The sequence below is a fragment of the Nuphar pumila genome, chromosome 14 (genome assembly GCF_984573655.1).
Source record: "Nuphar pumila chromosome 14, dmNupPumi1.hap1.1, whole genome shotgun sequence".
NCBI lineage: Eukaryota > Viridiplantae > Streptophyta > Magnoliopsida > Nymphaeales > Nymphaeaceae > Nuphar > Nuphar pumila.
The window spans coordinates 72,258,035-72,282,584 of record NC_143262.1 but is presented as its reverse complement, the minus strand read 5'-3'; the positions used below and the strand labels follow the sequence as shown (position 1 = coordinate 72,282,584).

The 24,550-nt window shown below is 40.6% G+C and overlaps 1 protein-coding gene across 5 annotated transcripts in view; it reads left to right on the top strand.

Annotated features, from left to right (window-relative positions):
• Positions 1-231: 231 nt before the first annotated feature.
• The window catches only part of UBP27 (ubiquitin-specific protease 27), a 31,392-nt gene continuing 7,073 nt past the window's right edge, over positions 232-24,550 (top strand). For 2 of the 5 annotated variants that reach the window (XM_089987624.1, XM_089987623.1), the window contains exons 1-9: positions 232-628; positions 864-987; positions 3,065-3,492; positions 4,089-4,157; positions 4,269-4,400; positions 4,554-4,691; positions 4,835-4,897; positions 4,994-5,171; positions 5,290-5,420. In XM_089987624.1, coding sequence (XP_089843750.1) covers positions 311-628; positions 864-987; positions 3,065-3,492; positions 4,089-4,157; positions 4,269-4,400; positions 4,554-4,691; positions 4,835-4,897; positions 4,994-5,171; positions 5,290-5,420 — 1,581 coding nt within the window. In that variant the 5' untranslated portion in view covers positions 232-310. The remainder of the gene's footprint in view (positions 629-863; positions 988-3,064; positions 3,493-4,088; positions 4,158-4,268; positions 4,401-4,553; positions 4,692-4,834; positions 4,898-4,993; positions 5,172-5,289; positions 5,421-24,550) is intronic. The other 3 variants (XM_089987626.1, XM_089987625.1, XM_089987627.1) reach the window with 3 other exon arrangements.

Genomic DNA, 24,550 nt, shown 5'->3' with positions numbered 1-24,550 from the left:
CCCCAGCTCTAGACTCATCAATCAAAACAATATCATCAGCAAACAACATACACCACGTTCCATGTAGCATAAATAGTAAGATGACGTTTTTCCATCTCCCCGTACCGTGCTATCGCACGCATTCGTACTGGTGCTTCTAAGCGGGTTTAAGGAGATTTATAGGGTTGAAAGAAGATACAAAAAAAGAAAGCTCGTTGAAAGGGTTTCCAGTAAACTTGGTAGATCATGCAACTTATGATCGTCTGTAATTGATATCAGGGTTGTCTATGACTATTAGGTTTTCCTGAGACGACGTTTCTCGGTTTCGTCCATGACGCAGTTTTATGGTTCCGATGGTGGAGCCATGAAGAAGATCAACCGAGCGGCTTTGCGTCATCTGCTGTACGCGTTCAAGCATGGTCGCCTCGTACCCCGCCCTCTCAGAGCTTTCTCGCCGACCCAATTGTGTGGAATTCTCGGGGTGGGGATCGTCGGTCTTCTACTGGCGTTCAAGGAGGGAAATCCGGTGCATCTCCCTCGGATTTCAGCGTTCATCGCGTCTGCAGAGTCGGATGCTAACGGTGATTCGCAATTGGTGCCGGGGTTGCAGAATCTCGGCAACAATTGCTTCCTGAATGTGATTTTGCAGGTATTTTTCTATAACCTTTTTAGATATCTTGGCGGCAAATATTGGGTTTTGGAATGAATTTTCTGGGGGTAATTCGGTCGGAGTTTAATTAGGTGTGAAGGTTTTGGTCCAAAATTTAATGGGTTGTTAGGTTGGAAGAGCACATTTACTAGTCATTGGTTTGCGTTATTTGAGAAGGCTTTTCCTGAATCAGTTTGCCCACTCAAAGATTGAGAAATTGAAATTCTTGATGCAGTCTTTGGCTAGTTGTGGTCCCTTCCGTGCTTTCCTCCGAAATCTTGTCGATGGTGATGATCCTTCGCTGGAAGAACGGCTCGAAAATATGCCCCTTACGACTGCCTTGCATGCATTGTTGAATGGTAATTAGCTGCTATGGCATCTTCGTATAACTTTTGTTGCCATTTCTGATCATTACATGCACCCATTTTTTCTGTTTTGCTGAGGATATCAAATGTAAGTAGTTCGTGTTTGGGCGTGCTGTGCGTGTTCTTAACAATTTCTTGGGAACAGATATGTCTTGTGGACATCCCCAATATGTATAATGGGTTCCCGAAAACGAACGGCTGGTGTTAGAATTTATAGGTGAAAATGTTGTTTTAATGAAGCTATGTGGCTAGATGAAGCCTGCATCTCTTATCTGAGATTATGAGTATAATGGCAAATTTGTTGTTCTCTGGAAATGGAAATTTTAGCGTAGAGGGTAAAAGAAAGTATCACATTTTAGCCTTTTCTGATATAATATATGCCATCCTTTCTTTAAATGGTGAATTTGTGCTTGTTGATTTATTTTTGCGCCTTGCAACAGTCTCCAAAAGTAGAACACGTATTATAGGTTTTCTTGCCCGTATAACATTTGAAATTTTCGAAGGTAACATTAGAAGGTGTGGGAATTCCATCGGTTATATTACTCCTCTTTACTAAGAAAGAAACTTAACTTTGAATTGTGTAACTACAGTTTTGGGTGCTTTAAATTGATAACCTGGAACAGCAGCCAGTTCTGTAGATGGAGGAATCACAATCTCACACACACGTGGATGCATGCAAACATGCATGTACCCATTACATGCAGACCTTTGGTGAGGGAAGAAAGCAGTTCTGTCTTTGTGGGCTGGTATAACATTGAGAGGCATACAATGTGTTTTTCAAAACATAATAAAGAAGCAACACTGTTAATGTAACTGTTACTTTTTGATATCTATATGACATGTCATAGTTTTACTATAATATGATAACTGCAGATGGCTCATGACGTTATTCTTATCAAAATGCAATAATGGTTGTGCATTAGGCCAATGCTTTTGGTTAGAGCTATCATGATATCATTTTCCTGGACAAGATGATGCTAATCATCAAAATTTTTGCTTTGCTTATTTAGTTGCAAATGTATTGTAGTTATTGCCTTCTTGCATCTTATCTTTATTTAGGACCATGTAACTGAATGTAAAGTATAACTTACACCTAACTTCGAGCTCTGTTTGGAAACTTACCTTCACAAATGCAGCTGTGAAATCCAGAACAACAAGAGGAAGTGGTGGATTTAGCAGCTCCCACTAGCTTGTTTGGGAGTACCAGCTATGGCTTCACCAACTCCCACCTAATACTTTTTGGGATGGGGACCGTTCAGCTCCTGCATAACTGGAGGGATCACCGTAAAGTGGATAATGCCCATCGGAAGAGGTCTTGATGTAGCAGCTGTCAATTACCACCTCCTCATGGTGGTACTTTGGTTTGAGTAACTGTCATCAGCAACTGCTGCACCAGTTCCTCTTTCTCTCATATTTCCATGCCTCCCAAACTTAGGAGGATGCTGTGGATTCCACGGAACCTCTCCAGTGACCTCCAATGGAGAGTTTCCTTGAACATAATTAAAAAATGCACCTAACATTTGGAAACATTCAAAGAGGCACCAAAATTCTGTTAACTTAGATCCAAAACCAACTTTTTAAAATTAACAATATCTTGGTTTAGTACAAAGATATTATTACCTTTTTACCCTCTAACAATTAGAATATACTCTTGGCCGTATATGCCAACCTGGGTTTAGGAGGCTTAAGAACTAGGTGGGTTTTGATTTGACGTCTTCCTCCTCACATTTTGATTTTTAGCATAATTTAGCCTTAAAAGGTATTAGATCACCATTGTCCCCTTGTCATAAAAAAATGGTTTAACTTATAGAAAAGGGCAGTCAAACTTTTAGAGGAGAAGAGAGAAAAAGTGATTAATACATTTTTGAAGGTCATATTTTAGATTTTGCTATAAATTTAACGTTAAGATTGTCAATAGATTCTTTGATTAACCGTGACAAGATTTAGGTGCATTTTTGAATTATGCTGAAAACTTGGGTGCGGTGTTGAAAATTGCTCTATTTATTTTTTGCAACTCACAGACTTATTGAATTCCAAGCAAGTTATAAGATTGGATCCTCCTTTGCTATAGATTTGTCAGCACTTCGAGACAAAAGGGTAACAGCTAGTCCACGAAGGGTGATGCATGCCTTGGAGTCCTATGTTACAAGCTTTGACTTGACAAGGCAGCAGGTGGATCTCTTTGCAAGGTTTTATCATATGAAGTTAATTAGTACGTTTCAAGTGCTTATCTTGTCAGCAGTAACATTGCAGTGTCATCTGCAGGATGCAGCGGAAGCACTTCTTCATCTTCTGACTTCATTGAAGGAAGAAATTGCAGACAACTATGTGTCACACTATGGTTCTTTGGCAGATGTTTGTGCAATGCATCTTTGCAGGATATTCAATCCAAAGGAGAGAGAAGGTTACAGGGAGCGGCAAATATGGAAACAACACATCCTTGGACCCTTTGATGGAACCCTTGGCAGCATTTTAACCTGCAAAAATTGCTCTCTTCAGGTTAATCTTTCTTGCGTAGATGTTATCTACATCATGTGTTAACCTAGTATTGCAAAATCATAGTGAAAGCTTTGACTGCCATTCATATCAAATAGAGGATCTGTTTGTAAATCACAATCACCACATTTTCTCAAGGTTACTGGAACATGAAAAAGTAAAAGTTGTGATTGTTTTTGCCTCTTTTTGCCTTGAATTTTGTGAAAGTACATCACAAGATTGACCTTATGATTTACAATAATAGCTTCTACTTTCTCACCTGTGACCAAAGCAAACATGCCCAAAGTGACGAGACATGTGATTCTCTGCCTCTGGTTTCAGTTGCATGCTTTATTCACTTGTCTCAGTCTCTTTACTTGAGAAAGATGTCTGGTGGTAGTCAATTATTTAGATGATCCTCTGTTCTGCACATCACTACATTGGTATTTCATATCTGTGATGAAACCTGGCAAACCTATTCCTTGCATAATTCTCTTTGTCTATGACATGAAATTCGCCATCTGCAGGCATAACTTTTATCTGAAAGAATTTATGTAAAATTTGTTTCATTTTTTATTTTCTAAAGTTATATACTTATTCTACCTTTCATGTATTCGCAGCTTTCGATGAGGTTTGAATTTTTCTTTAGCTTACCGCTCTCACCTTTGTTAGATGGGGAATCAACTATTGTACGTTCACTGAAGAAAACATTATTTTATCAGTTTTTGTATGTTTCATTTTTCTTTTCAGACATCTCTGCTTAATTTCTTATTTTTTTGGTTTTTACTTAAATAACTTAGTCAGATGGATGCACTTTGGAAGATTGCCTGAAGCGCTTCACTTATGCAGAACAATTAGAAAGCTATCAATGTGGGCGTTGTTGTCATATGGATGCTATAAAATTATTGTCTTACAATATGGAGAAAGATGAGGTATCTTGTGTTTTCATTTGATCAATGCCATAAAGCTGTTACATTTATGCAATTAGTTTTGATTTTTGAAGTCATATCAATGAGAAAAGCAACTCCTTCAGGGGTTTGGACTTGAATGTTCCATAATTTCTTTTTAGCTGGCATCTCTTTCAGGCAATTATTCAGACTCTCATGAATTGCAGAGAGTATGATGGCTGTAAATGCAAGGATTTTCTTTTGCAAGAAGGAATCTCTTGGCCCAGTGGCTTTCATTCTGCTGTTAAGCAGTTGACTATTGGTCGATGCCCAGAGGTCTGAATATGAAACCAATTACTTTAATTATATTAGCCCTGTTTCACATATATATATATATATATATATATATATATATATATATATGTGGTTGAAAAGTTTAAAATCTGAACATACCCTTCAGTCTGAATATTTTGTTTCAGATTTTGTGTATTCACCTGCAGCGTGCCTCGTTGAGTGCATATGGTGAGTCAACCAAACTGCTGGTATGTGTCTACCTTGGAAGGCAGAGTTGTTCTATGTTTGGATTATTTGCATCCTGCCTTCTTTCTCTATTAACTATGGGCTATATATGATTTCAGGGCCATGTTGCGTTTCCCTTGATTTTGGACCTGTACCCATACACAGCACCTGGAATGGAAATGGGGCTTAACATATGCAAAAGTGACACACAAGCACCAAGGAAGCAGCCATCATTCTTGCCATGGATGAATTGTTTTCACCCTCCATTGAAAGGGAAGGCAGTTTCTTATGATCATGGTATATAAAAGTACAAAAGAATTGACAGCATGCTTCTTTGAATGCTTTACCTGAACCTGATGGCTTTTTCTTTTTTTGATAAAGACCTGAACCTGATGCTGTGTTCTGATTTAACAAGTGGCAGGTGATATGATGGTCCATTCCCCAGGAAGGAAAGCAGATACGATGTGTCAGTTTGATATTCCCAAAGTGAGAACTGACAATGGTTCATCTGAAGTTACAGCCTCATTTCATATGTATGGTAAGGAGGTTAGTTGAGTTTTTTCTTTGTTGGGTTAATTTTATACTTGGAACTTTTTTATGTTCTGTCTCATATTTTCAGATATTATCTCCACTAATCGTGGAAGTTTTTGAAACCTAATGTCACCTTTTAAGTCTTTTTCTTATTTTCCCCATTTAAGTTAGCATCTTTCTTCTGATGAGTCTCTGTTTATGGTTCTCAGTTGAAAGTGTATTTAACCCATTTATGTGAGAAGAGAACAAGGACAGTGATCCATTATGAATTTCTTGCTTCACACACACACACACACACACACACACACACACACACACACACACACACACACACACACACACACACGCATGCACGCGCCCACGGGCACACACACACACACGTGTTAGTTTTCAACAATTTTACTCCCTTGCAAGCTATGTCACATAGATACAGATACAGAAACGGGATATGTCATGGGTACAAATCGTATGAATGGCAATTTTCAAAAAATAGGATTCGAGGATACGGGTATATATATTATTTATTTATTTATAATTTATTTAAGCATTCTAAAGCATATAAACAACAATATTAGTCTCTAATTTGAAAGGAATATCACAGTCCTCAAGAACAATACATAAATGCATTTTTACAAGCAATTCAGCAAGCACAATATTGTCAATTTCTAATTTTCATGATCACATTTAAGGACAAAAGGGATCATTTATGGTGGGTTTGAATTTCATTTTTTTAAATGGCATTTAGCCATGAATTTGGCCTAAAAGGTCAAAATAGTCCTCAACTATATAAATTTAAGATGACAGTTTTTTTTTTTTTTTTGGTTTGCAGTTGTGGGATACGGTCAAAATCGTATCGGGTATGATATTGACCTAGAGTTACCGGAAGCTTCTTAGATAGGTGGGAAGCTCGCTTCCCGGAAACTCGCTTCAGAAGTGAGATACTCCTCGCTTCCGAAACTTGATGAGAACCTCAATTCCCACATGCTTCTCCTATGCTTTCCACTTCATTTATTCTTATTATATGTTCTCTTACTCAACTTTTCATGCTTTTTATGTGTTTTCTCTGACTCTTCTCACTCACTTCCATGTGCTTTCGCTAAATTTGGTAGTCATCATTTTTAGATTTTGTTAAAGATTTAATTCTTACACTAAAAAATCATGAAATTTAATATTAGTCACTTTTATTTTAGTTTTTATTTGTGTTTTATTTTGATTATCATTCAATTCTTATATTTCCTTTTTTTTAATTCCTCGCTTCCTCTTCCTATATATTTTAAAATGCATCGCTTCTCGCTTCCACTTTCCGTATTGTTTCCCGCTTCTGCTTCCTAGTCTGGCAACCTTGTTTTGACTGTATCCCCACCGTATCTGATTGGTATGGTTCTTCAGCAAAAATGCCGTATCCCTGTGACTTAGCTTGCAAGAAAGGTGATTACTATTGAGATGGACACTGATTTAAAGGGTAATAGTTTCATCTTTTACAGTCTCGTCCTTTATCTATATTAGTGGATGAAACCCAGAGTATGTTGGAGGAGGCACCCTAAGAGAACTAGACAAACTTAATTTTCTGTTTTTTACAAAGAGGACTTGTTTTTTTTGGCTTCAGCACTTCTGAATAACCAGCCTTGCAGGACTTCCTATGGTGCAGATTGTTCAATTCCCCTTGTTCTGCTTGCCCCTTTCTCCTCATCTTTTTAATCTTCTCTTTCCTCCTTCCTACCTGACAAAGCTCCTTTCCACCCTTCTCAGTTATTTTAAATTTATTCATATTTAGAACACATCGGTTGCCCTTCCAACAAATCCCTAAGCTCTTACAGTTGTTCTAAGGCCACTCCTGGTGCTGCATCACTAATCTGTGGCTTTGATCCTTTAGCAATTGGCACAAGTAGGATAGAACAAATTGGATGATCCATCCTGTCAGGATCCAACTAGACCTGTAGGTTGGCTTAGGTCTATTTATAGAACTAGTCTTTAACCGAGTCAAATCCAGTAGGTTTTGGATCTATGTAACACACACTCCATTTTGCCCCCTGTACCCATGTCGACACACATGTGCCCGTGTCGACACGCGTCAACACCTGGGCACGCCATTTTATCCTCCGTACTTACAAGTTTGTATTCAATTTATAATTTATAATTTATAATTTATAATTTATAATTATATTTTCTGTATATAATATATATTTTAGATATAACATATATATTTCGATTATATTCAGTTTATTTTGAATTTATTTTGTATTGATGCGATATAAATATATATATATATATAGCATGTCCCCATATCCACATTTTTTGAAATTGCCGTGTTGTACCATCTTTACCCATACCCGGCATCCGTACCCGTACCCATGTGACAGCTTTGGATTTATAGCCTAAGTGCCCAAGGCAATCCTCACCTGTCTGTGTAGGTGGTTAATGTCCATTACTAGCTTTTGTTTTGCACTGTCAATGAAGTTTCTGTGTCTAAGGACATGGTTGAGGGATGCTCTCTCTAATCCATGGGAATAAGTTGATTTTTACCAAAGATTTTGGTATTTTTGAAGCCTTCTTTTTCATGACATATTCAAAGAACTTAATTGTGAGAAGTTTGTGTACTAGTTTAGAAAGTTGTTGGCAGCATGCCATGTTCAAAGCTACTTCATTTGCAGTTAACAACTTTAGATAATATGAGTGCGAAGCAACAAATTTCATGAAAAGGTTTCCATGTCCTTTATTTCTATCATCAACCATGTTTTGTTGCTGTGGGAAAGTTCAACTGAAGTTTGTTTGCATAGGTTGTTTCTTGTCTTGTGAACTTATAACAAGCATTCATTTTATTTCTATGTATCTGGTTAGGCATCATCTTGCTTCATTCAATTGATATTTGCCAACAAGCAGGTGTTTTCATGCTTCTTCCATAACTTTTTGTGCTTTTGCTCTGTTTCTTACATCTTCCTATCTCTATGCTTTGGTTAAACCCGTTGTGTATTTAGTTGCTTTTACAGTTTTACTCCTATCTAAGAAATATTGAAATGCCAATTTCCCCTAGATTCTGACACAGACTTGATCTAAAATACACAACAATGGTTTGGTTGCATATTTCCATTCAGTTCATATTTAGTTCATCTTCATAAAAGAAATTTGAGAGGTGACAATATTTTCAAAAAATTTGAAATTATTTATTAACTTTTATGCATTTTTTCCAGGTAAAAGTTAACAATGTAAAGTAATTTAATGAAGGTAAATAGTAAGATTATTAGTTAACTCAGTTAATAATTTGTTACCTTATCAAGCCCACTAAATCCCATTTTAAAAAAGCATGCAAATATTTTTTGTTCATAGATTTGATAAATATTTTTTGCAAGAGTTGGAGTCATGGAACATCCTTAAATATTTATTCCAAGTTGGTCCTTAGAACAAATTGAAGCTTTTTGATAAAGATATTAATACTCTAAAATGGCTCTGTTAAGAGTCCTAGAGTTCAAAATTGTCATCTGTTACCATCTTTATAAGACGTACAGAAGTCCTCATGGATTGACAAGTAGAAGACTAATTGGAGAAGTCTTATCACCAGAATCATGAAATAATCATATATGTAGATGCCATAGAGGCTTGCCATGTGAGTTTATTGTTGGCATAATATGAGATGTGAACAAGTTCATGAAAGCCAATTTTCTCGCTAGAAGAACTTTTGGGTTAATGAATTTGGTAACATGGCAGCTATATAAGCATCTTTTTTTATGTGATATTATGCAAATACTTCGACATAATAAGTATGTAGCTCTTTTTTCTTATTTTAAAATCAGTGTATATTTAAACCATGTTATGTAAGGTTATCATCTAATGGGTGTGAATTTGTAATTCTATTCAGTCAGAAACCTTTGCTAGGTAGGGTTTACATGTGTCACTAATATCCTTCCCCTAAGATTTTGAAGCTGGGTATGCTTGAGTTGGGACTCTGTTCGTTGGAAGTTTTCTTAACCTCTCCACTCTTGGATGAAGGTTATGAAACTTAGTGCCACATCTTTGAGTTAGCATAATCATACTCTCTCTCTCTCTCTCTCTCTATATATATATATATATATATATATATCTTTGTGCACGTGTGTATGTTTGTTTGTGTCTGTATGATTGATGCAGCTGCGTTGGAGGAGGAGTGAAACTAATGGCCCACCATGAATCGGTGTGGCTGAACTTCTTTATTATTTCAGAAATGTTCAATAAGAAATGGGAATATGCAATAAACAGTAAAGACCCGTAAAGGAAAATAGCAATCAAATAAAGAATAGGAAAACTGCAGAAAAGAAGTCGGCTGAAGCTTTTTTTTAATCTTCTCCCCCTCACGCAACCCTAGATAGGGCTTCTTAAAGACTGTTTACTGGACCGGGTCGTGGATCCAGATTTGGATCCGACCCACGATCCGGGTCAGTATCTCTTTGCAGTTGGTTCTGGGGTGTGCGAGCTCCACCACGCCTGACGTAGGTGCGCAGGGGTACCTCCCTGCGTCGTGGCTCCGTCCCTGCAAGTGAGTCATCTTCACGGGGTCCTTCATCTGCCCTGTGTGGTGGATCGAGTGGCACGATGGGCCCAATCGGGTCCTGCCCTGCATCATTCTCCCCTGGTTGGGAAGAAGTCGGCTCTGTCGACTTGTTGTTGTCACAGTAAGCATATAGATCAGCCACGTTGAAAATAGGGGAAATATGCCAATCATCGGGCAACTCAAGGAGGTAAGCATTCGAACCCAATCGCTGAAGGATCCTAAAAGGGCCATACTTCTTAGGACTTAATTTGCTATAGGTGCCTACAGGAAAACGCTCTGGACGCAGATACACCCAGACGAGTTGACCGACCTCGAACTGGACATCACGACGACTCTGATCTACAAAAGCTTTGTAGGTCTCATAACTTTCAACAAGTTTGGCCCGAACTTGTCTGTGAACGTCACGCATATACTCAACGGCATCAAAGGCATCCGGAGCTGGAGCTGAGAGATCTGACACAGGGGCTAGGTCAACGACATGGGTGGGTGATCGACCATACACTACTTGGAACGGAGATTTACCAGTAGAACGGTTAATGGAGTTGTTATAGGCGAACTCGGCTTGGGGCAATACGAGATCCCAAGTTTTGACATTTTCGCCCACTAGACTCCGTAACAAATTTCCTAAGGTGCGGTTCACGACTTCGGTTTGGCCATCAGTCTGGGGATGATATGCACTACTGAACTGAAGCTTAGTTTTCAACAGGGCCCATAACGATTTCCAAAAGTGGCTCATAAAACGCGTGTCGCGATCGGAAGTGATTGTATGAGGTAGACCGTGGAAACGGGCAACATCCTTGAAATAATATGAAGCGACTAAAGAGGCATCGGTGGTGCGCTTGCACGGAACAAAGATAGCCATTTTGGAGAACCGGTCAACAACTACTAAAATGGAATCAAAACAACGTGGTGTGCGGGGAAGGCCCACGATAAAATCCATGGATACATGCTCCCATGGTCGTTCAGGAATGGGTAACGGGGTGTACAGACCACTATTCTGACGATGACCCTTGGACACTTGACACACATGACAGCCTTGGATAAACTTGACAACATCTTTGCGCATTTTGGGCCAAAAGTATCGTTCATCTAAGAGAGCGAACGTCTTATCATGCCCGAAATGCCTTGCTAACCCTCCTTCATGTAATTCAGAAATCAACTGAAATCTAAGGGAGAAATTGGGTACACATAATTAGTTACCACGGAAGAGGTAACCATTATGAATACAAAAACGGGGGTCGAGGTTGCGATCTGAAGAGGTGCACCCTTCCCAGACTTTGTGAAAATCAGGGTCCGTAGGGTATAACTCTTTGCATTGCTCAAAACCAACGACCTGCACCGACATAGTCATCAGAAGGTTGTTCTTCCTACTAAGAGCGTCAGCCACCTTGTTCAGGGTACCCGATTGATGCCGAAGCGAAAAGGTGTACTCTTGCAAGAAGCTGACCCACTTGGCATGACGAGCACTCAACTTTTTTTGACTGTTCAGGTACTTCAATGCCTCATGGTCCGTGTACAAGACAAATTCCTTATAAATGAGATAATGCCTCCAATAACGAAGGGCTTGTACAACGGCATAGAACGCAACATCGTAAGTGGAGTATTGACACCTGGCCTGAGTTAGCTTCTCGCTAAAGAAGGCGACAAGCCTACGATTCTGACTCAAGACGGCGCCAATCCCCACTTTAGAGGCATCACATTCAACCTCAAAGACTGCACTAAAATCTGGGAGGGCTAAGACAGGAGCACTGGTCATTTTGTCCTTGATGATCGTAAAGGCTTTGCTAGCCGCTGGCGTCCAATGAAAGCTAGTACCTTTTAGGCACTCCGTGATAGGGGCCATAAGGGTACTAAAATTTCTCACGAAACGTCGGTAAAAGGTGGCTAACCCGTGGAAACTACGAATCTCTCCTATAGTCTTTGGGCTAGGCCAATCGGCAATCGCTCGGACTTTCGCAGGGTCTGCCTTGACGCCATCAGAAGACACAATAAACCCTAAGAACACGACGCTGGATGTCATAAACTCACACTTCTTGGCATTGGCGTACAATTTTTCCTTTCTCAAAATATCTAAGACTTGACGCAGGTGACTCAAATGATCAGACAATGAAGGACTATAGACCAAGATGTCGTCAAAGTAGACGACAACAAACTTCCCAAGACACAGACGCAAGACTTGGGTCATCATGTTCATGAAGGTACTGGGGGCATTAGACAACCCAAACGGCATGACTAACCACTCGTACAATCCATCACGTGTCTTAAATGCCGTTTTCCACTCGTCTCCTTCGCGTATACGAATATGATGATACCCACTTTTTAAATCAATTTTAGAGAAAATGGAGGCATCGGATAACATATCAAACATATCATCTAAACGAGGAATGGGAAAACGGTATTTGACTGTGATGCGATTGATCGCACGACTATCGACACACATGCGCATGGACCCATCTTTCTTAGGAGTGAGTAAGGCAGGCACGACACAAGGACTAACACTCTCACGAATAAAACCTTTTTGCAGTAATTCCTGAACCTGTCTTAACAACTCAGTGTGCTCGGAGGGGTTCATGCGATACGCGGGAAGGTTGGGTAGACTCGACCCGGGCACAAAATCAATGGCATGCTGAACCACCCTTGTTGAAGGTAATCAATCAGGAAGGTCATCCGACATAATGTCGCGGAATTCCTCGAGAAGAGGGGCAACGTCCGCGGGAATGGACACAGACGAACTCATCACTGGCTTAGCCACCAGGGCATAACAATAACCATCCTCCTGGCAGTGGTCCAGGAAAAGTCGGTACGCGAGACCGGCGAGTCGGGGGACTCGCTCAGGTTTGTCCATTGTGGGGAAACCTGTCTCCCGGATAGGTAGAAGGACGATCTTATGGCCATTAAAGATAAAAGAGTAAGTGTTCTTGCGGCCATCGTGAGTGGTCTGGCGATCAAACTGCCAGGGACGTCCCAAAAGAATGTGACACGCATGCATAGGGGCCACATCACACCACACCTCATCGTGGTAGTGTTCCCCCATGGAAAACCGGACTAGGCAACGCTGAGTGATGGGAACCTCATTTCCTTTCTTGAACCAGGCCATCTTATAAGGTTGGGACAACTTTTCGTTGTTGAGTTTCAAGGTAGACACCACACTCTCAGACACCATGTTCTCACATGCTCCGGTGTCAATGATGACATCACAAGCGTGACCCTCACAGTTGCACCGGGTCCTAAAAATGTTATTCTTTAGCCATTTCGATAGAGCCGATTCTCGGGGTGTGGTCAACACATGACGGATGGACAACAAACTTTCGACGTTGCCGTCGAACTCTATAACTCCCCTCTCATCCTCAACCTCAACTAGTGAATTGTCATCACTATCACTCTCACTTGCAGACTCGACAATCACTTCAACCAGATGGGTGTTCTTGCTCATGGTCAGACACTTGGACGCGACATGTCCTAACTCTTGACACCTAAAACAACGAAGGGTCGACTCCATAGGTTTGGCTTTGGACCGGGTGTGAAGCTGGACCTGACTGGTCAGGTTTGCTAAGGTCTGTCCTAGGTTTTGAATCACTAGGGGAGCTTGCTCCTCTGGTTGGGAAACTGGGCTTGGGTCGGCTGGAGGGCTCATTACGGGTCGTCCGATATTCCTGCCTCCGCTTCAGCTTATCCTCGATGTTCATGGCATAACTGCTGGCTTGATCTAATATTTCGACTGTGACACAACTAAAATCATCAGAGATAGCAGGGCGGAGACCCGAAATGTACCTCGTGACCTGCTGACGAGCTGTTTCCTCGATCTGCACTCGCAGGAAAAGACGATGGAACTCCGCGGTGTACTCGGCTACAGTTCGGGAACCTTGGCGCAGGGTCAGGTATTCCTTGTAGGCTCGCTCGGCGTGATCCGAAGGCACGAACTTTGACTGCATCAGTCTTTGCATTTCCTCCCACGACTGTACGCGCTCTAATCTCTGCCGCTCCCTTGATCGTTGTAGCTCCACCCACCATGTCTGTGCTAGGCCTCTCAATCGTGTAGAAGCTAACGAGACACAACGATGTTCAACGACTCTGTGATAATCGAAGAAGAACTGCACTGCATAAGCCCAGTCGAAAAACTGCTCCGCGTCGAATCGCCCCGCAAACTCCAGAAGATCCAATTTCACGCCATAGGTGGAGGAGTGGTCTGGTGGTCTCTGTTGTCGCGGCTCCACTATTCCTGCAGGATGCTCGTTCCAGAAGATGTCGTCGTCCCATGCTGCTTCATTGCTCGTATGGCGGTATTGTTCGCCGGGATGCTGGTGCTGTCGAACTCTCCCGATGGGGGGTCGGCGGTCGGGGCACGCCGGTTCCTGCTGACATTGCCTCGGTCGGGTTTGCTCGTGGGCGGGTACCATCTGCGGTCGGTATTGTGGTACTGGAATGACAGGAAGTCCAAGGTTCGGGGGAGGGTTCGGTTGAGGTTCTGGTTCCGGACGGGTAGAATTGTTATAGTATGGTTGTGGGTTAGGAGTATGGAGTTGGGCCGAATACTGGGTTGGGTTTTGGGTCAGGTTTGGGTAAACAGGTTGGTTTGGGTTTGGGTATGGGTATGGGGCTTGATGGGTATATGGATGGGTTGACTCGCCCGATGGGATGTGGTTCGAGCCCACTCCTACACTAGTCGTCGGACCCAGATATGGATGGGAAGGATCGATGTTCGAGTTTTGGGGATAATAGGCTTGGTCTGAACTCGATCCCCGATCCAAGAGATTATGGGTCTGGTTTTGACCCGGCTCAAATCCAAACTGGAGCTCCGTCCGGGTCCGATATGGGTCTGGGTCGGAAAGGGGTCCATCATGGGGATAAAATCTAACGAGTTGGATCTGGTTCGGGACAGCCCGCGAACCGGACCCAACGGGGTAAGCTGGTTGAAGGGGTTCTGGCGCCAGGCCCGTTCCCTAAGACCCAACGGACGGTCCCAGTGACACGAGCTCGGGCCCTGTAGTCAAGAGGGCTGGATCGGATCCCCCTGGGTTCAATCCAAACCGCAGGGCCCCCCTTGTTCCAGCGACTGCATATCCGCGCGCTAGGTCGGGGGGGTAGCCGATTGCTTCACCGGGTCGGGTCGACGGAACAGGGCCCGATGGAATACCCAGAGAACTGCTGGGGCCCTGTCGTCCCGTCCCGGCCTGTAGTACCCCCAGTGGCCACGAGCTGGGGCCTACCGATGGGCCCAGCGTAATGCTGGGGTCCCGATGGTTCGGGCTGGCCTGCGTCGTGGTCGTGGGGTGCTGGCACCCCAGAACTGGGCCCGAGGAAGGACCCAGTGGGACGCCGACTCCCTGCGGGGTCGAGTTTATTTGCGAGGCAGCCATGGTGGCTAACTGCCTTGAGTTCGGTACCCCTACAGAGGAAACGTCGCCCCTTGGAACGCCCCGAAGTTGCTGGAACGTACCCGGATTGGGAGTCTGCATCGGTGCCGTTGGGAGCGAAGGAACATGACTGTGCTGGAGTTGGGTCGACGGACAGACTGACGACAGAACAGGGTTCACGCCTGTCGCTGCGCCATCCACCCGATCTGCGCCGGCGACTGGTGGCCCGGATGCTTCAAGGGTCACCGGTCGTTCATCAAAACCATCCATTCTCTTTGATAGACTGGCAACATCCCTGCTCATCCGCAACATATTTTCTTGGATTTTTGTAAGTATACCCATCACACGCAGCATCGGATCTTCGCTGCAAGCCTCCTCACGTTCCTCGCCGCGTACCGGATCGGTCCCTGCTTCAAGAGCCATCTCGCTGGTGAAGAAAGGGTGCGGCTCTGATACCACTTTGATGCAGCTGCGTTGGAGGAGGAGTGAAACTAATGGCCCACCATGAATCGGTGTGGCTGAACTTCTTTATTATTTCAGAAATGTTCAATAAGAAATGGGAATATGCAATAAACAGTAAAGACCCGTAAAGGAAAATAGCAATCAAATAAAGAATAGGAAAACTGCAGAAAAGAAGTCGGCTGAAGCTTTTTTTTAATCTTCTCCCCCTCACGCAACCCTAGATAGGGCTTCTTAAAGACTGTTTACTGGACCGGGTCGTGGATCCAGATTTGGATCCGACCCACGATCCGGGTCAGTATGTCTTTGCAGCTGGTTCTGGGGTGTGCGAGCTCCACCACGCCTGACGTAGGTGCGCAGGGGTACCTCCCTGCGTCGTGGCTCCGTCCCTGCAAGTGAGTCATCTTCACGGGGTCCTTCATCTGCCCTGTGTGGTGGATCGAGTGGCACGATGGGCCCAATCGGGTCCTGCCCTGCATCAATGATGCAGGTGAGCTCCAAAGCAAAATTGTGAAAACTTTGCTACAATCTACACTATTGTATGTTAAACTATAGAAACACTACAATCTACTGAAAAATCGAAATGAAATTGTAGAAAATTAAAGAAAATACCAATAATCAATCTCCCATCTCCCCAACAAGAGTCTCTACAAGACTATTTATAGAGAAAATAAACTGTGATTCTCATTTGGATCCAAGATGGATATACAACAACAACAACAACTACGACTTCATCCCAAAACAATTGGGGTCGGCGATATGAACCAACAAAGAAAATCATTATGGGTCTTCCACATGAATCATTCTCCTCCATTCATTTCTATCCAATGCCATGTCCTCGGTGAGGTTTAAAGCATTCATATCCTTTCTTATCACCTCCATCCATGTCTTCCTAGGCCTATCCCGACCTCTTTTAACTAATATATTTTCCCATTTCTCCATCCTTCTAACTGGAGCATCATTAGGCCTACGTCGAATATGTCCAAACCACCGTAAACGATTCTCTCTCATCTTATTTTCAATGGGTGCAACGCCTACCTTCTTACGTATCTCCTCGTTCCGAATCTTATCTTTTATTGTATTTCCACACATCCATCTCAGCATATGCATCTCAGCTACACTCATTTTTTGAATATGATGTCTCTTGGCAGCCCAACATTCCGTACTATATAGTAAAGCGGGCCTAATAGTCGTCCTATAAAACTTTCCCTTCAACCGCAATGGCATTCTACGATCGCACAACACTCCAGTTGCACTCTTCCATTTCATCCACCCAACCTTTATCCTATGATTTACATCTCCATCAATTTCTCCATACTTTTGAATGATAGATCCCAAATATTTGAAAGAATCATCCACCGGTATTTCGTGCTCACCAAGCTTCACTACACTCCCATCACTACTTCGTTGCTTACTAAATCGACATTCCATGTATTCTGTCTTACTCTTACTCAACTTAAAACCTCTTGCTTCTAATGTCTGTCTCCATAATTCTAACTTAGCATTAACCCCAGCTCTAGACTCATCAATCAAAACAATATCATCAGCAAACAACATACACCACGACACATTTTCTTGAATTGATCTCGTAAGCTCATCCATCACTATAGCAAATAGGAAAGGGCTTAAAGCAGATCCTTGATGTAACCCAACCGTTATAGGAAAATTGGTTGTCACCCCTCCACAAGTGCGGACATTGGTTACTACTCCTTCATACATATCTTTAATTATACTAATGTACTTGAGAGAAACACCTTTCTTCATCATTGTCCACCAGAGAACGTCCCTAGGTACTCTATCGTAAGCTTTCTCCAAATCAATAAAAACCATATGCAAATCTTTGTTCCTCTCTCTATTTCTTTCAATAAGTTGTCTAAGAAGATGTATAGCTTCCATAGTTGATCTTCCAGGCATAAAACCAAATTGATTCTCCGATATCATGACAATCTTCCTCAACCTAGACTCAATCACCCTCTCCCAAAGTTTCATAGTATGACTCATGAGTTTTATATCACGATAGTTTGTGCAATCTTGTATATCACCCTTATTCTTATATAGAGGCACCAAAGTACTCTTCCTCCACTCATTAGGTATCTTATTTGTCCGCCAAATCTTGTTAAAAAGATTTGTCAACCATTTTAAACCTTTCTCTCCCAAGCATTTCCAAGCCTCGATAGGTATACCATCTGGGCCAACTGCCCTTCTTGATTTCATTTTCTTCAAAGCCTCTGCAATTTCTTTCTTTTGAATTTTGCGCATGAAGTCACGATTCATCTCATGAAAAGGAATTGAAAAGTCTCCAAGAGCCTGAGCATGACTTTCATTAAATAGCTTATCAAAATAATCTTTCCATCTCTCTTTAATTTCCTCATCTTTGACTAAAACCCTTTGCGTTTCATCTTTGATACATCTAACCATACCCAGATCCCTCGATTTCCTATCTCTCATATTTGCAAGCCTATAAATATCCTTCTCACCCTCTTTGGTATCCAACTTGTCATAAACCTCCTTATATACCTTATCCCTCGCGTTCCGAACTACTTTTTTAGCTTCCTTCTTTGCTATCATATACTTCTCCAAATTCTCATTATCACGATTTTTACCAAGATGGATATACCTAACTAAAATAAAAAAATCCAATGCAAAGATCCAATATCCAAAACATAAAAAATCCAAATAACAAGAGCAGATCCCATAGGCCCCAGATGTGCCTCACTCCGAATCTGCATCATCCTCTTCAAGCTGGAAAATGACTCGTCATTGAGTTTGGATCTTTTGCATGTGTTTCTTCTAATTGTGTTTGACTTTTCTGAACCCATAAACCATTGCAACTTCTCGTTGCATGCATATCTGAAATATGGAGATCGTGAGGGTCTAGTAGTGGTGCAATCTGATCTTTAGAAGAGTCAAGAATGCCAAGTATATAGATCTGATCTTTCAAGGGTTGATATGCGAGAATTGCAAATGGATCCACATACTAGTCCATGACTTGGCTAGGTGGGTATAGTGTAATTCTGCTTTGGGTTAAACCATGTTTATACAAGTTTAGGTACCCACAGGTTTGGCTTGATCTAGGTGGGTTTAATATTAGTGTTTATGTCGTAGAAAATCAATATTTGTGGGTGTAGGATCAAATCTGAGTCGACAATATGGATTAAGCTAAGTCACACGTATTCGGCTAAAAGGTCGATGCACCCGCGCCAACCGTACCCGACACGGGTGCGGCTTCGGACACGGGGAAGACACGGTAAACTAAATGTTGGACTCGGTCAACGCACCGGGGTCGAGTCTGTCTACATTTTGGACTCGGTCAACTTTGATCGAGTCTATTTTTGTCCATTTTTTAAGGCAAAAGACGTATAAAAACTATAAAAAAAATCGATCTTCGATCGTCTTCCTCCTTCTTTATGTGTGATATTTGTTAAAATGTATCTCCTATGTACATATATTTTTATATGTATATAACAAGAGATACATATACATATATGTATCATACATATATGTATATGTATCTATTGTTATATATATATATATATAAATATATATTTTTCCTTTATGTAACCCCCAGGGGTAGTTTTGTCTTTTGCTCTATTTTACGCATATTTACATTTGTAAATATGTTTGTAATTTATTTTCTCTTTCTTTTTTCTTTTTTTTCTTTTTATTGTGTTGACTAAGTCAACCTTGGAGGGGGGTCCAACACTAGTCGTTCGACCCCTCCAACGACTAGTGGGAGCCCCTCCAAGGCTTCCCTCTTTCTATATAAAGGGGTGAACCCCCATTGGAAAGATAGTCCATTGCTTGGAGCATTGTTCTCCAATTTATTCAATAAAGCTCTTTATATTTTTGCATTTAAGTTCTCTTTTGTACCTTTGTTTACATTGTTCTAAGTGTTCTTGTGCCTTTGTGCACCTTTCCCTTTGTGGTGGTTGTGCGTATTTAGCACCCTATCTCTCTTGAGATATTTTCACATGGTATCAGAGCAAGGTTAGAGATTAAAGATCGTGTGATTCTTCGTTCTTTTCGAGTGCCTCAAAAAGCATGCCTTCGACTCTCTCGCATTTGAAGTAGGGACTTCTCTTCCATCAATATTTTGGAAGATTCTTGCAACAAGGAAAACTCAAGAACCCTTTGTGGTACGTATTTATTCTACCTTCTTCTCTATCTAATGGGTGAGAAAGAGTCCCATTTCTCTCTTGGTTTCAAATTAAATGGTTCAAACTACCATGTGTGGGCCGGCAATATGGAGGCTCACATTAAGGAGAAAGGTCTTTGGGGATATGTTAAAGGAATCATTCCCGAACCCGAACCTAAGATCACCATTATTGATAAGGGTGAAGAAATTACAAAATACATAAAGAATGAGAGATGAAAAACTATAACAAAAGACATGAAGAATGAGAGATGAAAAATTACAAAATTCTCTCATGGTTCTTTTCTTCCGTTGAAACGAAAATAAATGCCAATATTTTGAAGTTCAAGAAAGCCTTTCAAGTATGAGAATATCTCGAAAGAATGTATACTTCGAGAGATTTGTCCCATAAATATTACCTCCAAAAGAAGGCATTAGCCCTTCAACAAGGAGAAATGTTCATTAGAGAATATTTTGCCGAGCTATCCGCCATTTGGGATGAACTTTCTCTTCAAGAATCTAAATGGAGTGGAGAGACTATTGAATTAAGGACCAAACAACTTGAAGAAGATCACTTCTTCAACTTTTTAAACGGGCTTAGACCCAAATTCGAGCAAGCTAGGTCCTCTCTCTTGTCTTCTTTCTCTTATCCTCCGTTGGAAGATGTTCTTACCAAGCTAAGTGGAGAAGAAACTAGATTGGGAATGAATAAAACCAATCAAAATGTGTTGGTCGTTCCCTCTAAAGATGAAGATGAGGGTGCATATGCCGTATCTAGAGCGAGGAATAATGTTAAAACATATAAACCCCCCTCACTTCAACAAAAATCAAGGAGGAAGAGAAAATGGTGGACAATATGGAAGAAGAGATTATAGCAAGATCATATGTAACTTTTGCAAAGAACCGGGTCATATTAAACCAGTTTGTCCTAAATGGAAAAAGATGGCTATGTCTACAACTTTCCAACAATTCAAGGAGGAGGGACCATCAACTTCCAACAATGCTACATTGTCTCTAAATCAAATAATTGAAATCAACTTCCAACAATGCTACATTGTCTCTAAATCAAATAATTGAAGCTCTTCAACCTCTCCTTAAGGGATCTATTTCCGGAGCCGCCATGTCCACCTTCTCTCATTCCGGTAAGATTCTTTGGCTCTTAGACTCGGGTGCATCCTTCCATATGACTCCAAATGTTTTTGCTCTTTCTAAATACTCAAAAAATTTGTCACACTCTTTTGTCTCTACGGCGGATGAGGCCTCTCTTGAAATAAAAGGAATTGGAGATTTTGAAAGTCAAGGTTTTTTTGTTCCTAAAGTTAGACTTATTCCAAAACTAAATTTAAATTTGCTTTCCGTCTCTCAACTATCGGATCATGGGTGTGATATCAAATTTTCATCAAGTAAATGTTGGATAAGGATCATCGGTCCGGGAAGTTGATTGGGGAAGACTCTAGAAAGAGAGATCTATACTTTATGGAATTTCTTCAGGTTCCAAAACACTCTTTTTGTAATGTTGCCCAACATAAGGATATAAATGTTTGGCATAAACGCCTTGGGCATCCAAATATTGTCAAGCTTTCTTATTTGCATTTTACCAAAACTTTATGTAAAGACAACTTCAATTGTAATGATTGTATTCTTGGTAAAATGAGAAGCTTACCTTTTGGTCAAAGAACTATGTTTTCAACTAAGCCTTTTGAAATTATGCATTCGGATGTATGGGGACTGGCACCCGTTGTGTCTAAGGGAGGGTTTTCATATTATGTTATTTATGTTGATGATTTTTCAAGATATAGTTGGATCTATTTCCTCAAGCATAAACATGAGGTGTTCGCTACCTTTAAGGTTTTCCATATGATACAAAACCAATTTAATAGTAAATTACAAATTTTTAGAACCGATTCTGAGGGAGAATATCTTTCAAATGATTTTAAAAGTTATATTGAAAATAATGGAATTATTCATCAAAGGTCTTGTCTTAAGACTCCTCAACAAAATGGATTAGCCGAACGAAAACATAGACATATAATAGAAACTACAAGAACCTTACTCATTTCTCAAAAAATTCTAAAAAGATTTTGGGCCGAAGCGGCTCTTGCTTCGGTTTACCTCATAAATCGACTTCCATCCAAAAATTTGAACCAAATAACCCCTTTTGAAACCTTATATAAAAAGGAACCCGACTACAATAGACTAAGAATTTTTTGTTGTAAATGTTTTGTCCTCACCGACAAAAATGATAAATTATCTCCTAAAGCTATTCCTTGTGCTTTTTTAGGATATTCGGAAACACAAAAAAGATTTTGGTGTTATGATATTAAAAATGACAAACTATATGTTTCAAGAAACGTGACCTTTTTGAAAAACATAAGTGGTTTTAAAGAACACAAAACTCATGAAGATAATGCCGATTACTCTTTTTTATTTGAACTATTATCTAGAAATGAAGATTTTTTTAGTGATGATGAAGTAAATGAGGAAGAGGATAGAAGTGTAAGTAATCCACAACCCGTCCACCATGAAGAAAAAAATGATAAATGAACCAATCATCTATGCACATAGAGATAAAAGTACCTTTAGAAGTGCAATAGAAAAATATAGTGGTCCTAGTGATTTTTCTAAACAATCTCGAAGAATCGAAAGATCTAGGAAAAACCCTTTTAGATTTATTTCCTATGAGTCTTTTTCTCCAAAGCATAGAGCATGTCTTAGTGCCATTCACTCCTACCAAGAGCCTAAAATTTTTGGAGAAGCTAAGGAAAGAATAGAGTGGGATGCCATGGATAACGAGCTTATAGTTCTAAACAAAGCAAAAACTTGGGTTTTTCAAGATCTACCAAAAAGAAAGAAATCAATAAGATGTAGATGGGTTTATAAAGTCAAAACCAAGAGTGATGACACTCTTGAGAGATATAAAACCCGCCTTGTCGCTAAAGGATATAGTCAAGAATATGGGATTGATTATGAAGAAACCTTTGCCCCTGTTGCACGAATGATCACTGTTAGGTGTTTGATCATTATTGCCTCCATTAAAAACTGAAACATTTATCAAATGGATGTCAAAAATGTTTTTTTAAACGGGGACCTTAATGAAGAAGTATATATGGATACTCCTCTCGGCTTGGATGTTCCAAAGGGAAAAGTCCTTTGTTTACAAAAGGCTCTTTATGGTTTAAAACAAGCTCCTAAGGCTTGGTATGATCGATTTAATGAAGTAATGGTTCAAAATGATTTTGTTTCAGGTTACACTGACACTGCTCTGTTTGTTAAAAAGTCTGATGCAGGTATTGTGATTTTACTGCTATATGTTGATGATATGTTGATAACAGGTAGTGACACAAAAGGCATCAAAGGTATTAAAAACACTTTGAAAGAAAGGTTTGAAATGTCAGATTTGGGGTATCTAACTTATTTTTTTGGTATTGAGGTAGCCTATTCTCATAGAGGCTACTTTTTGTCTCAAACTAAACTTGCATGTGAGATTCTTGACAAATCTGACATAACTGATGATAAAACTTGTGAAACTCCTGAAGTTGTGGGATCAATGATGAAAATCGATGATGGGATTCCCTTGAAAGATCCTACTCCCTACCGACAACTTGTGGGGTCTCTAATGTATCTTAGTATCACAAGGCCAGACATCTTATATGTCGTGCACACTATAAGCCAGTTCCAACATGCTCCTACATCTGTTCATATGGGGGTTATTCTCCGAGTTGTCAGATACATAAGAGGAACTATCAACAAGGGAGTTTTTCTTTCCTCATCTTCTGAATTAAATTTGATTACATATACTGATTCTGATTGGGGAGGTGACTCAAATAATCGTCACTCCACTACAGGCTTTTGTATGTTTTTAGGTGAATCCCTAATCTCATGGAGATGCAAGAAACAACAGAAGGTGTCTTTGTCATCCACAGAAGCAGAATATCAAGCCATGACTTCCACAACCATGGAAATTCTGTGGATTCATCAACTGTTACAGGACATGGGGATTCAGGTTCAAGGACCCACTAAGTTATGTTGTGATAATAAGAGTGCAATCTACATTACAAAAAATCACACATTTCATGAACGCACAAAGCATATCGAGATGGACTGCCACTACGTTAGAGAAGCATACTTGCAAAGGATTATCGATCTTCCATACGTGACCTCCGAATATCAATTGACAGACTTCTTCACCAAGGCTTTATGCTCTCCCCGATTCAACTTTTTCTTGGCAAACTCTCGGTCATTTCGCCCTAAGTTTGAGGGCGGGTGTTAAAATGTATCTCCTATGTACATATATTTTTATATGTATATAATGACAAATACATATACATATATGTATGATACATATATGTATATGTATCTATTGTTATATATGTATAAAAATATATTTTTCCTTTATGTAACCCCTAGGGATAGTTTTGTCTTTTGCTCTATTTTACGCATATTTACATTTGTAAATATGTTTGTAATTTATTTTCTCTTTCTTTTTTCTTCTTTTTCTTTTTCTCTTTTCTTTTTTTTCTTTTTATTGTGTTGACTAAATCAAGCTTGGAGGGGGGTCCAACACTAGTCGTTGGACCCCTCCAACGGTTAGATTTCTAACCGTTGGAGGGGCTCCAACGACTAGTGGGAGCCCCTCCAAGGCTTCCCTCTTTCTATATAAAGGGGTGAACCCCCATTG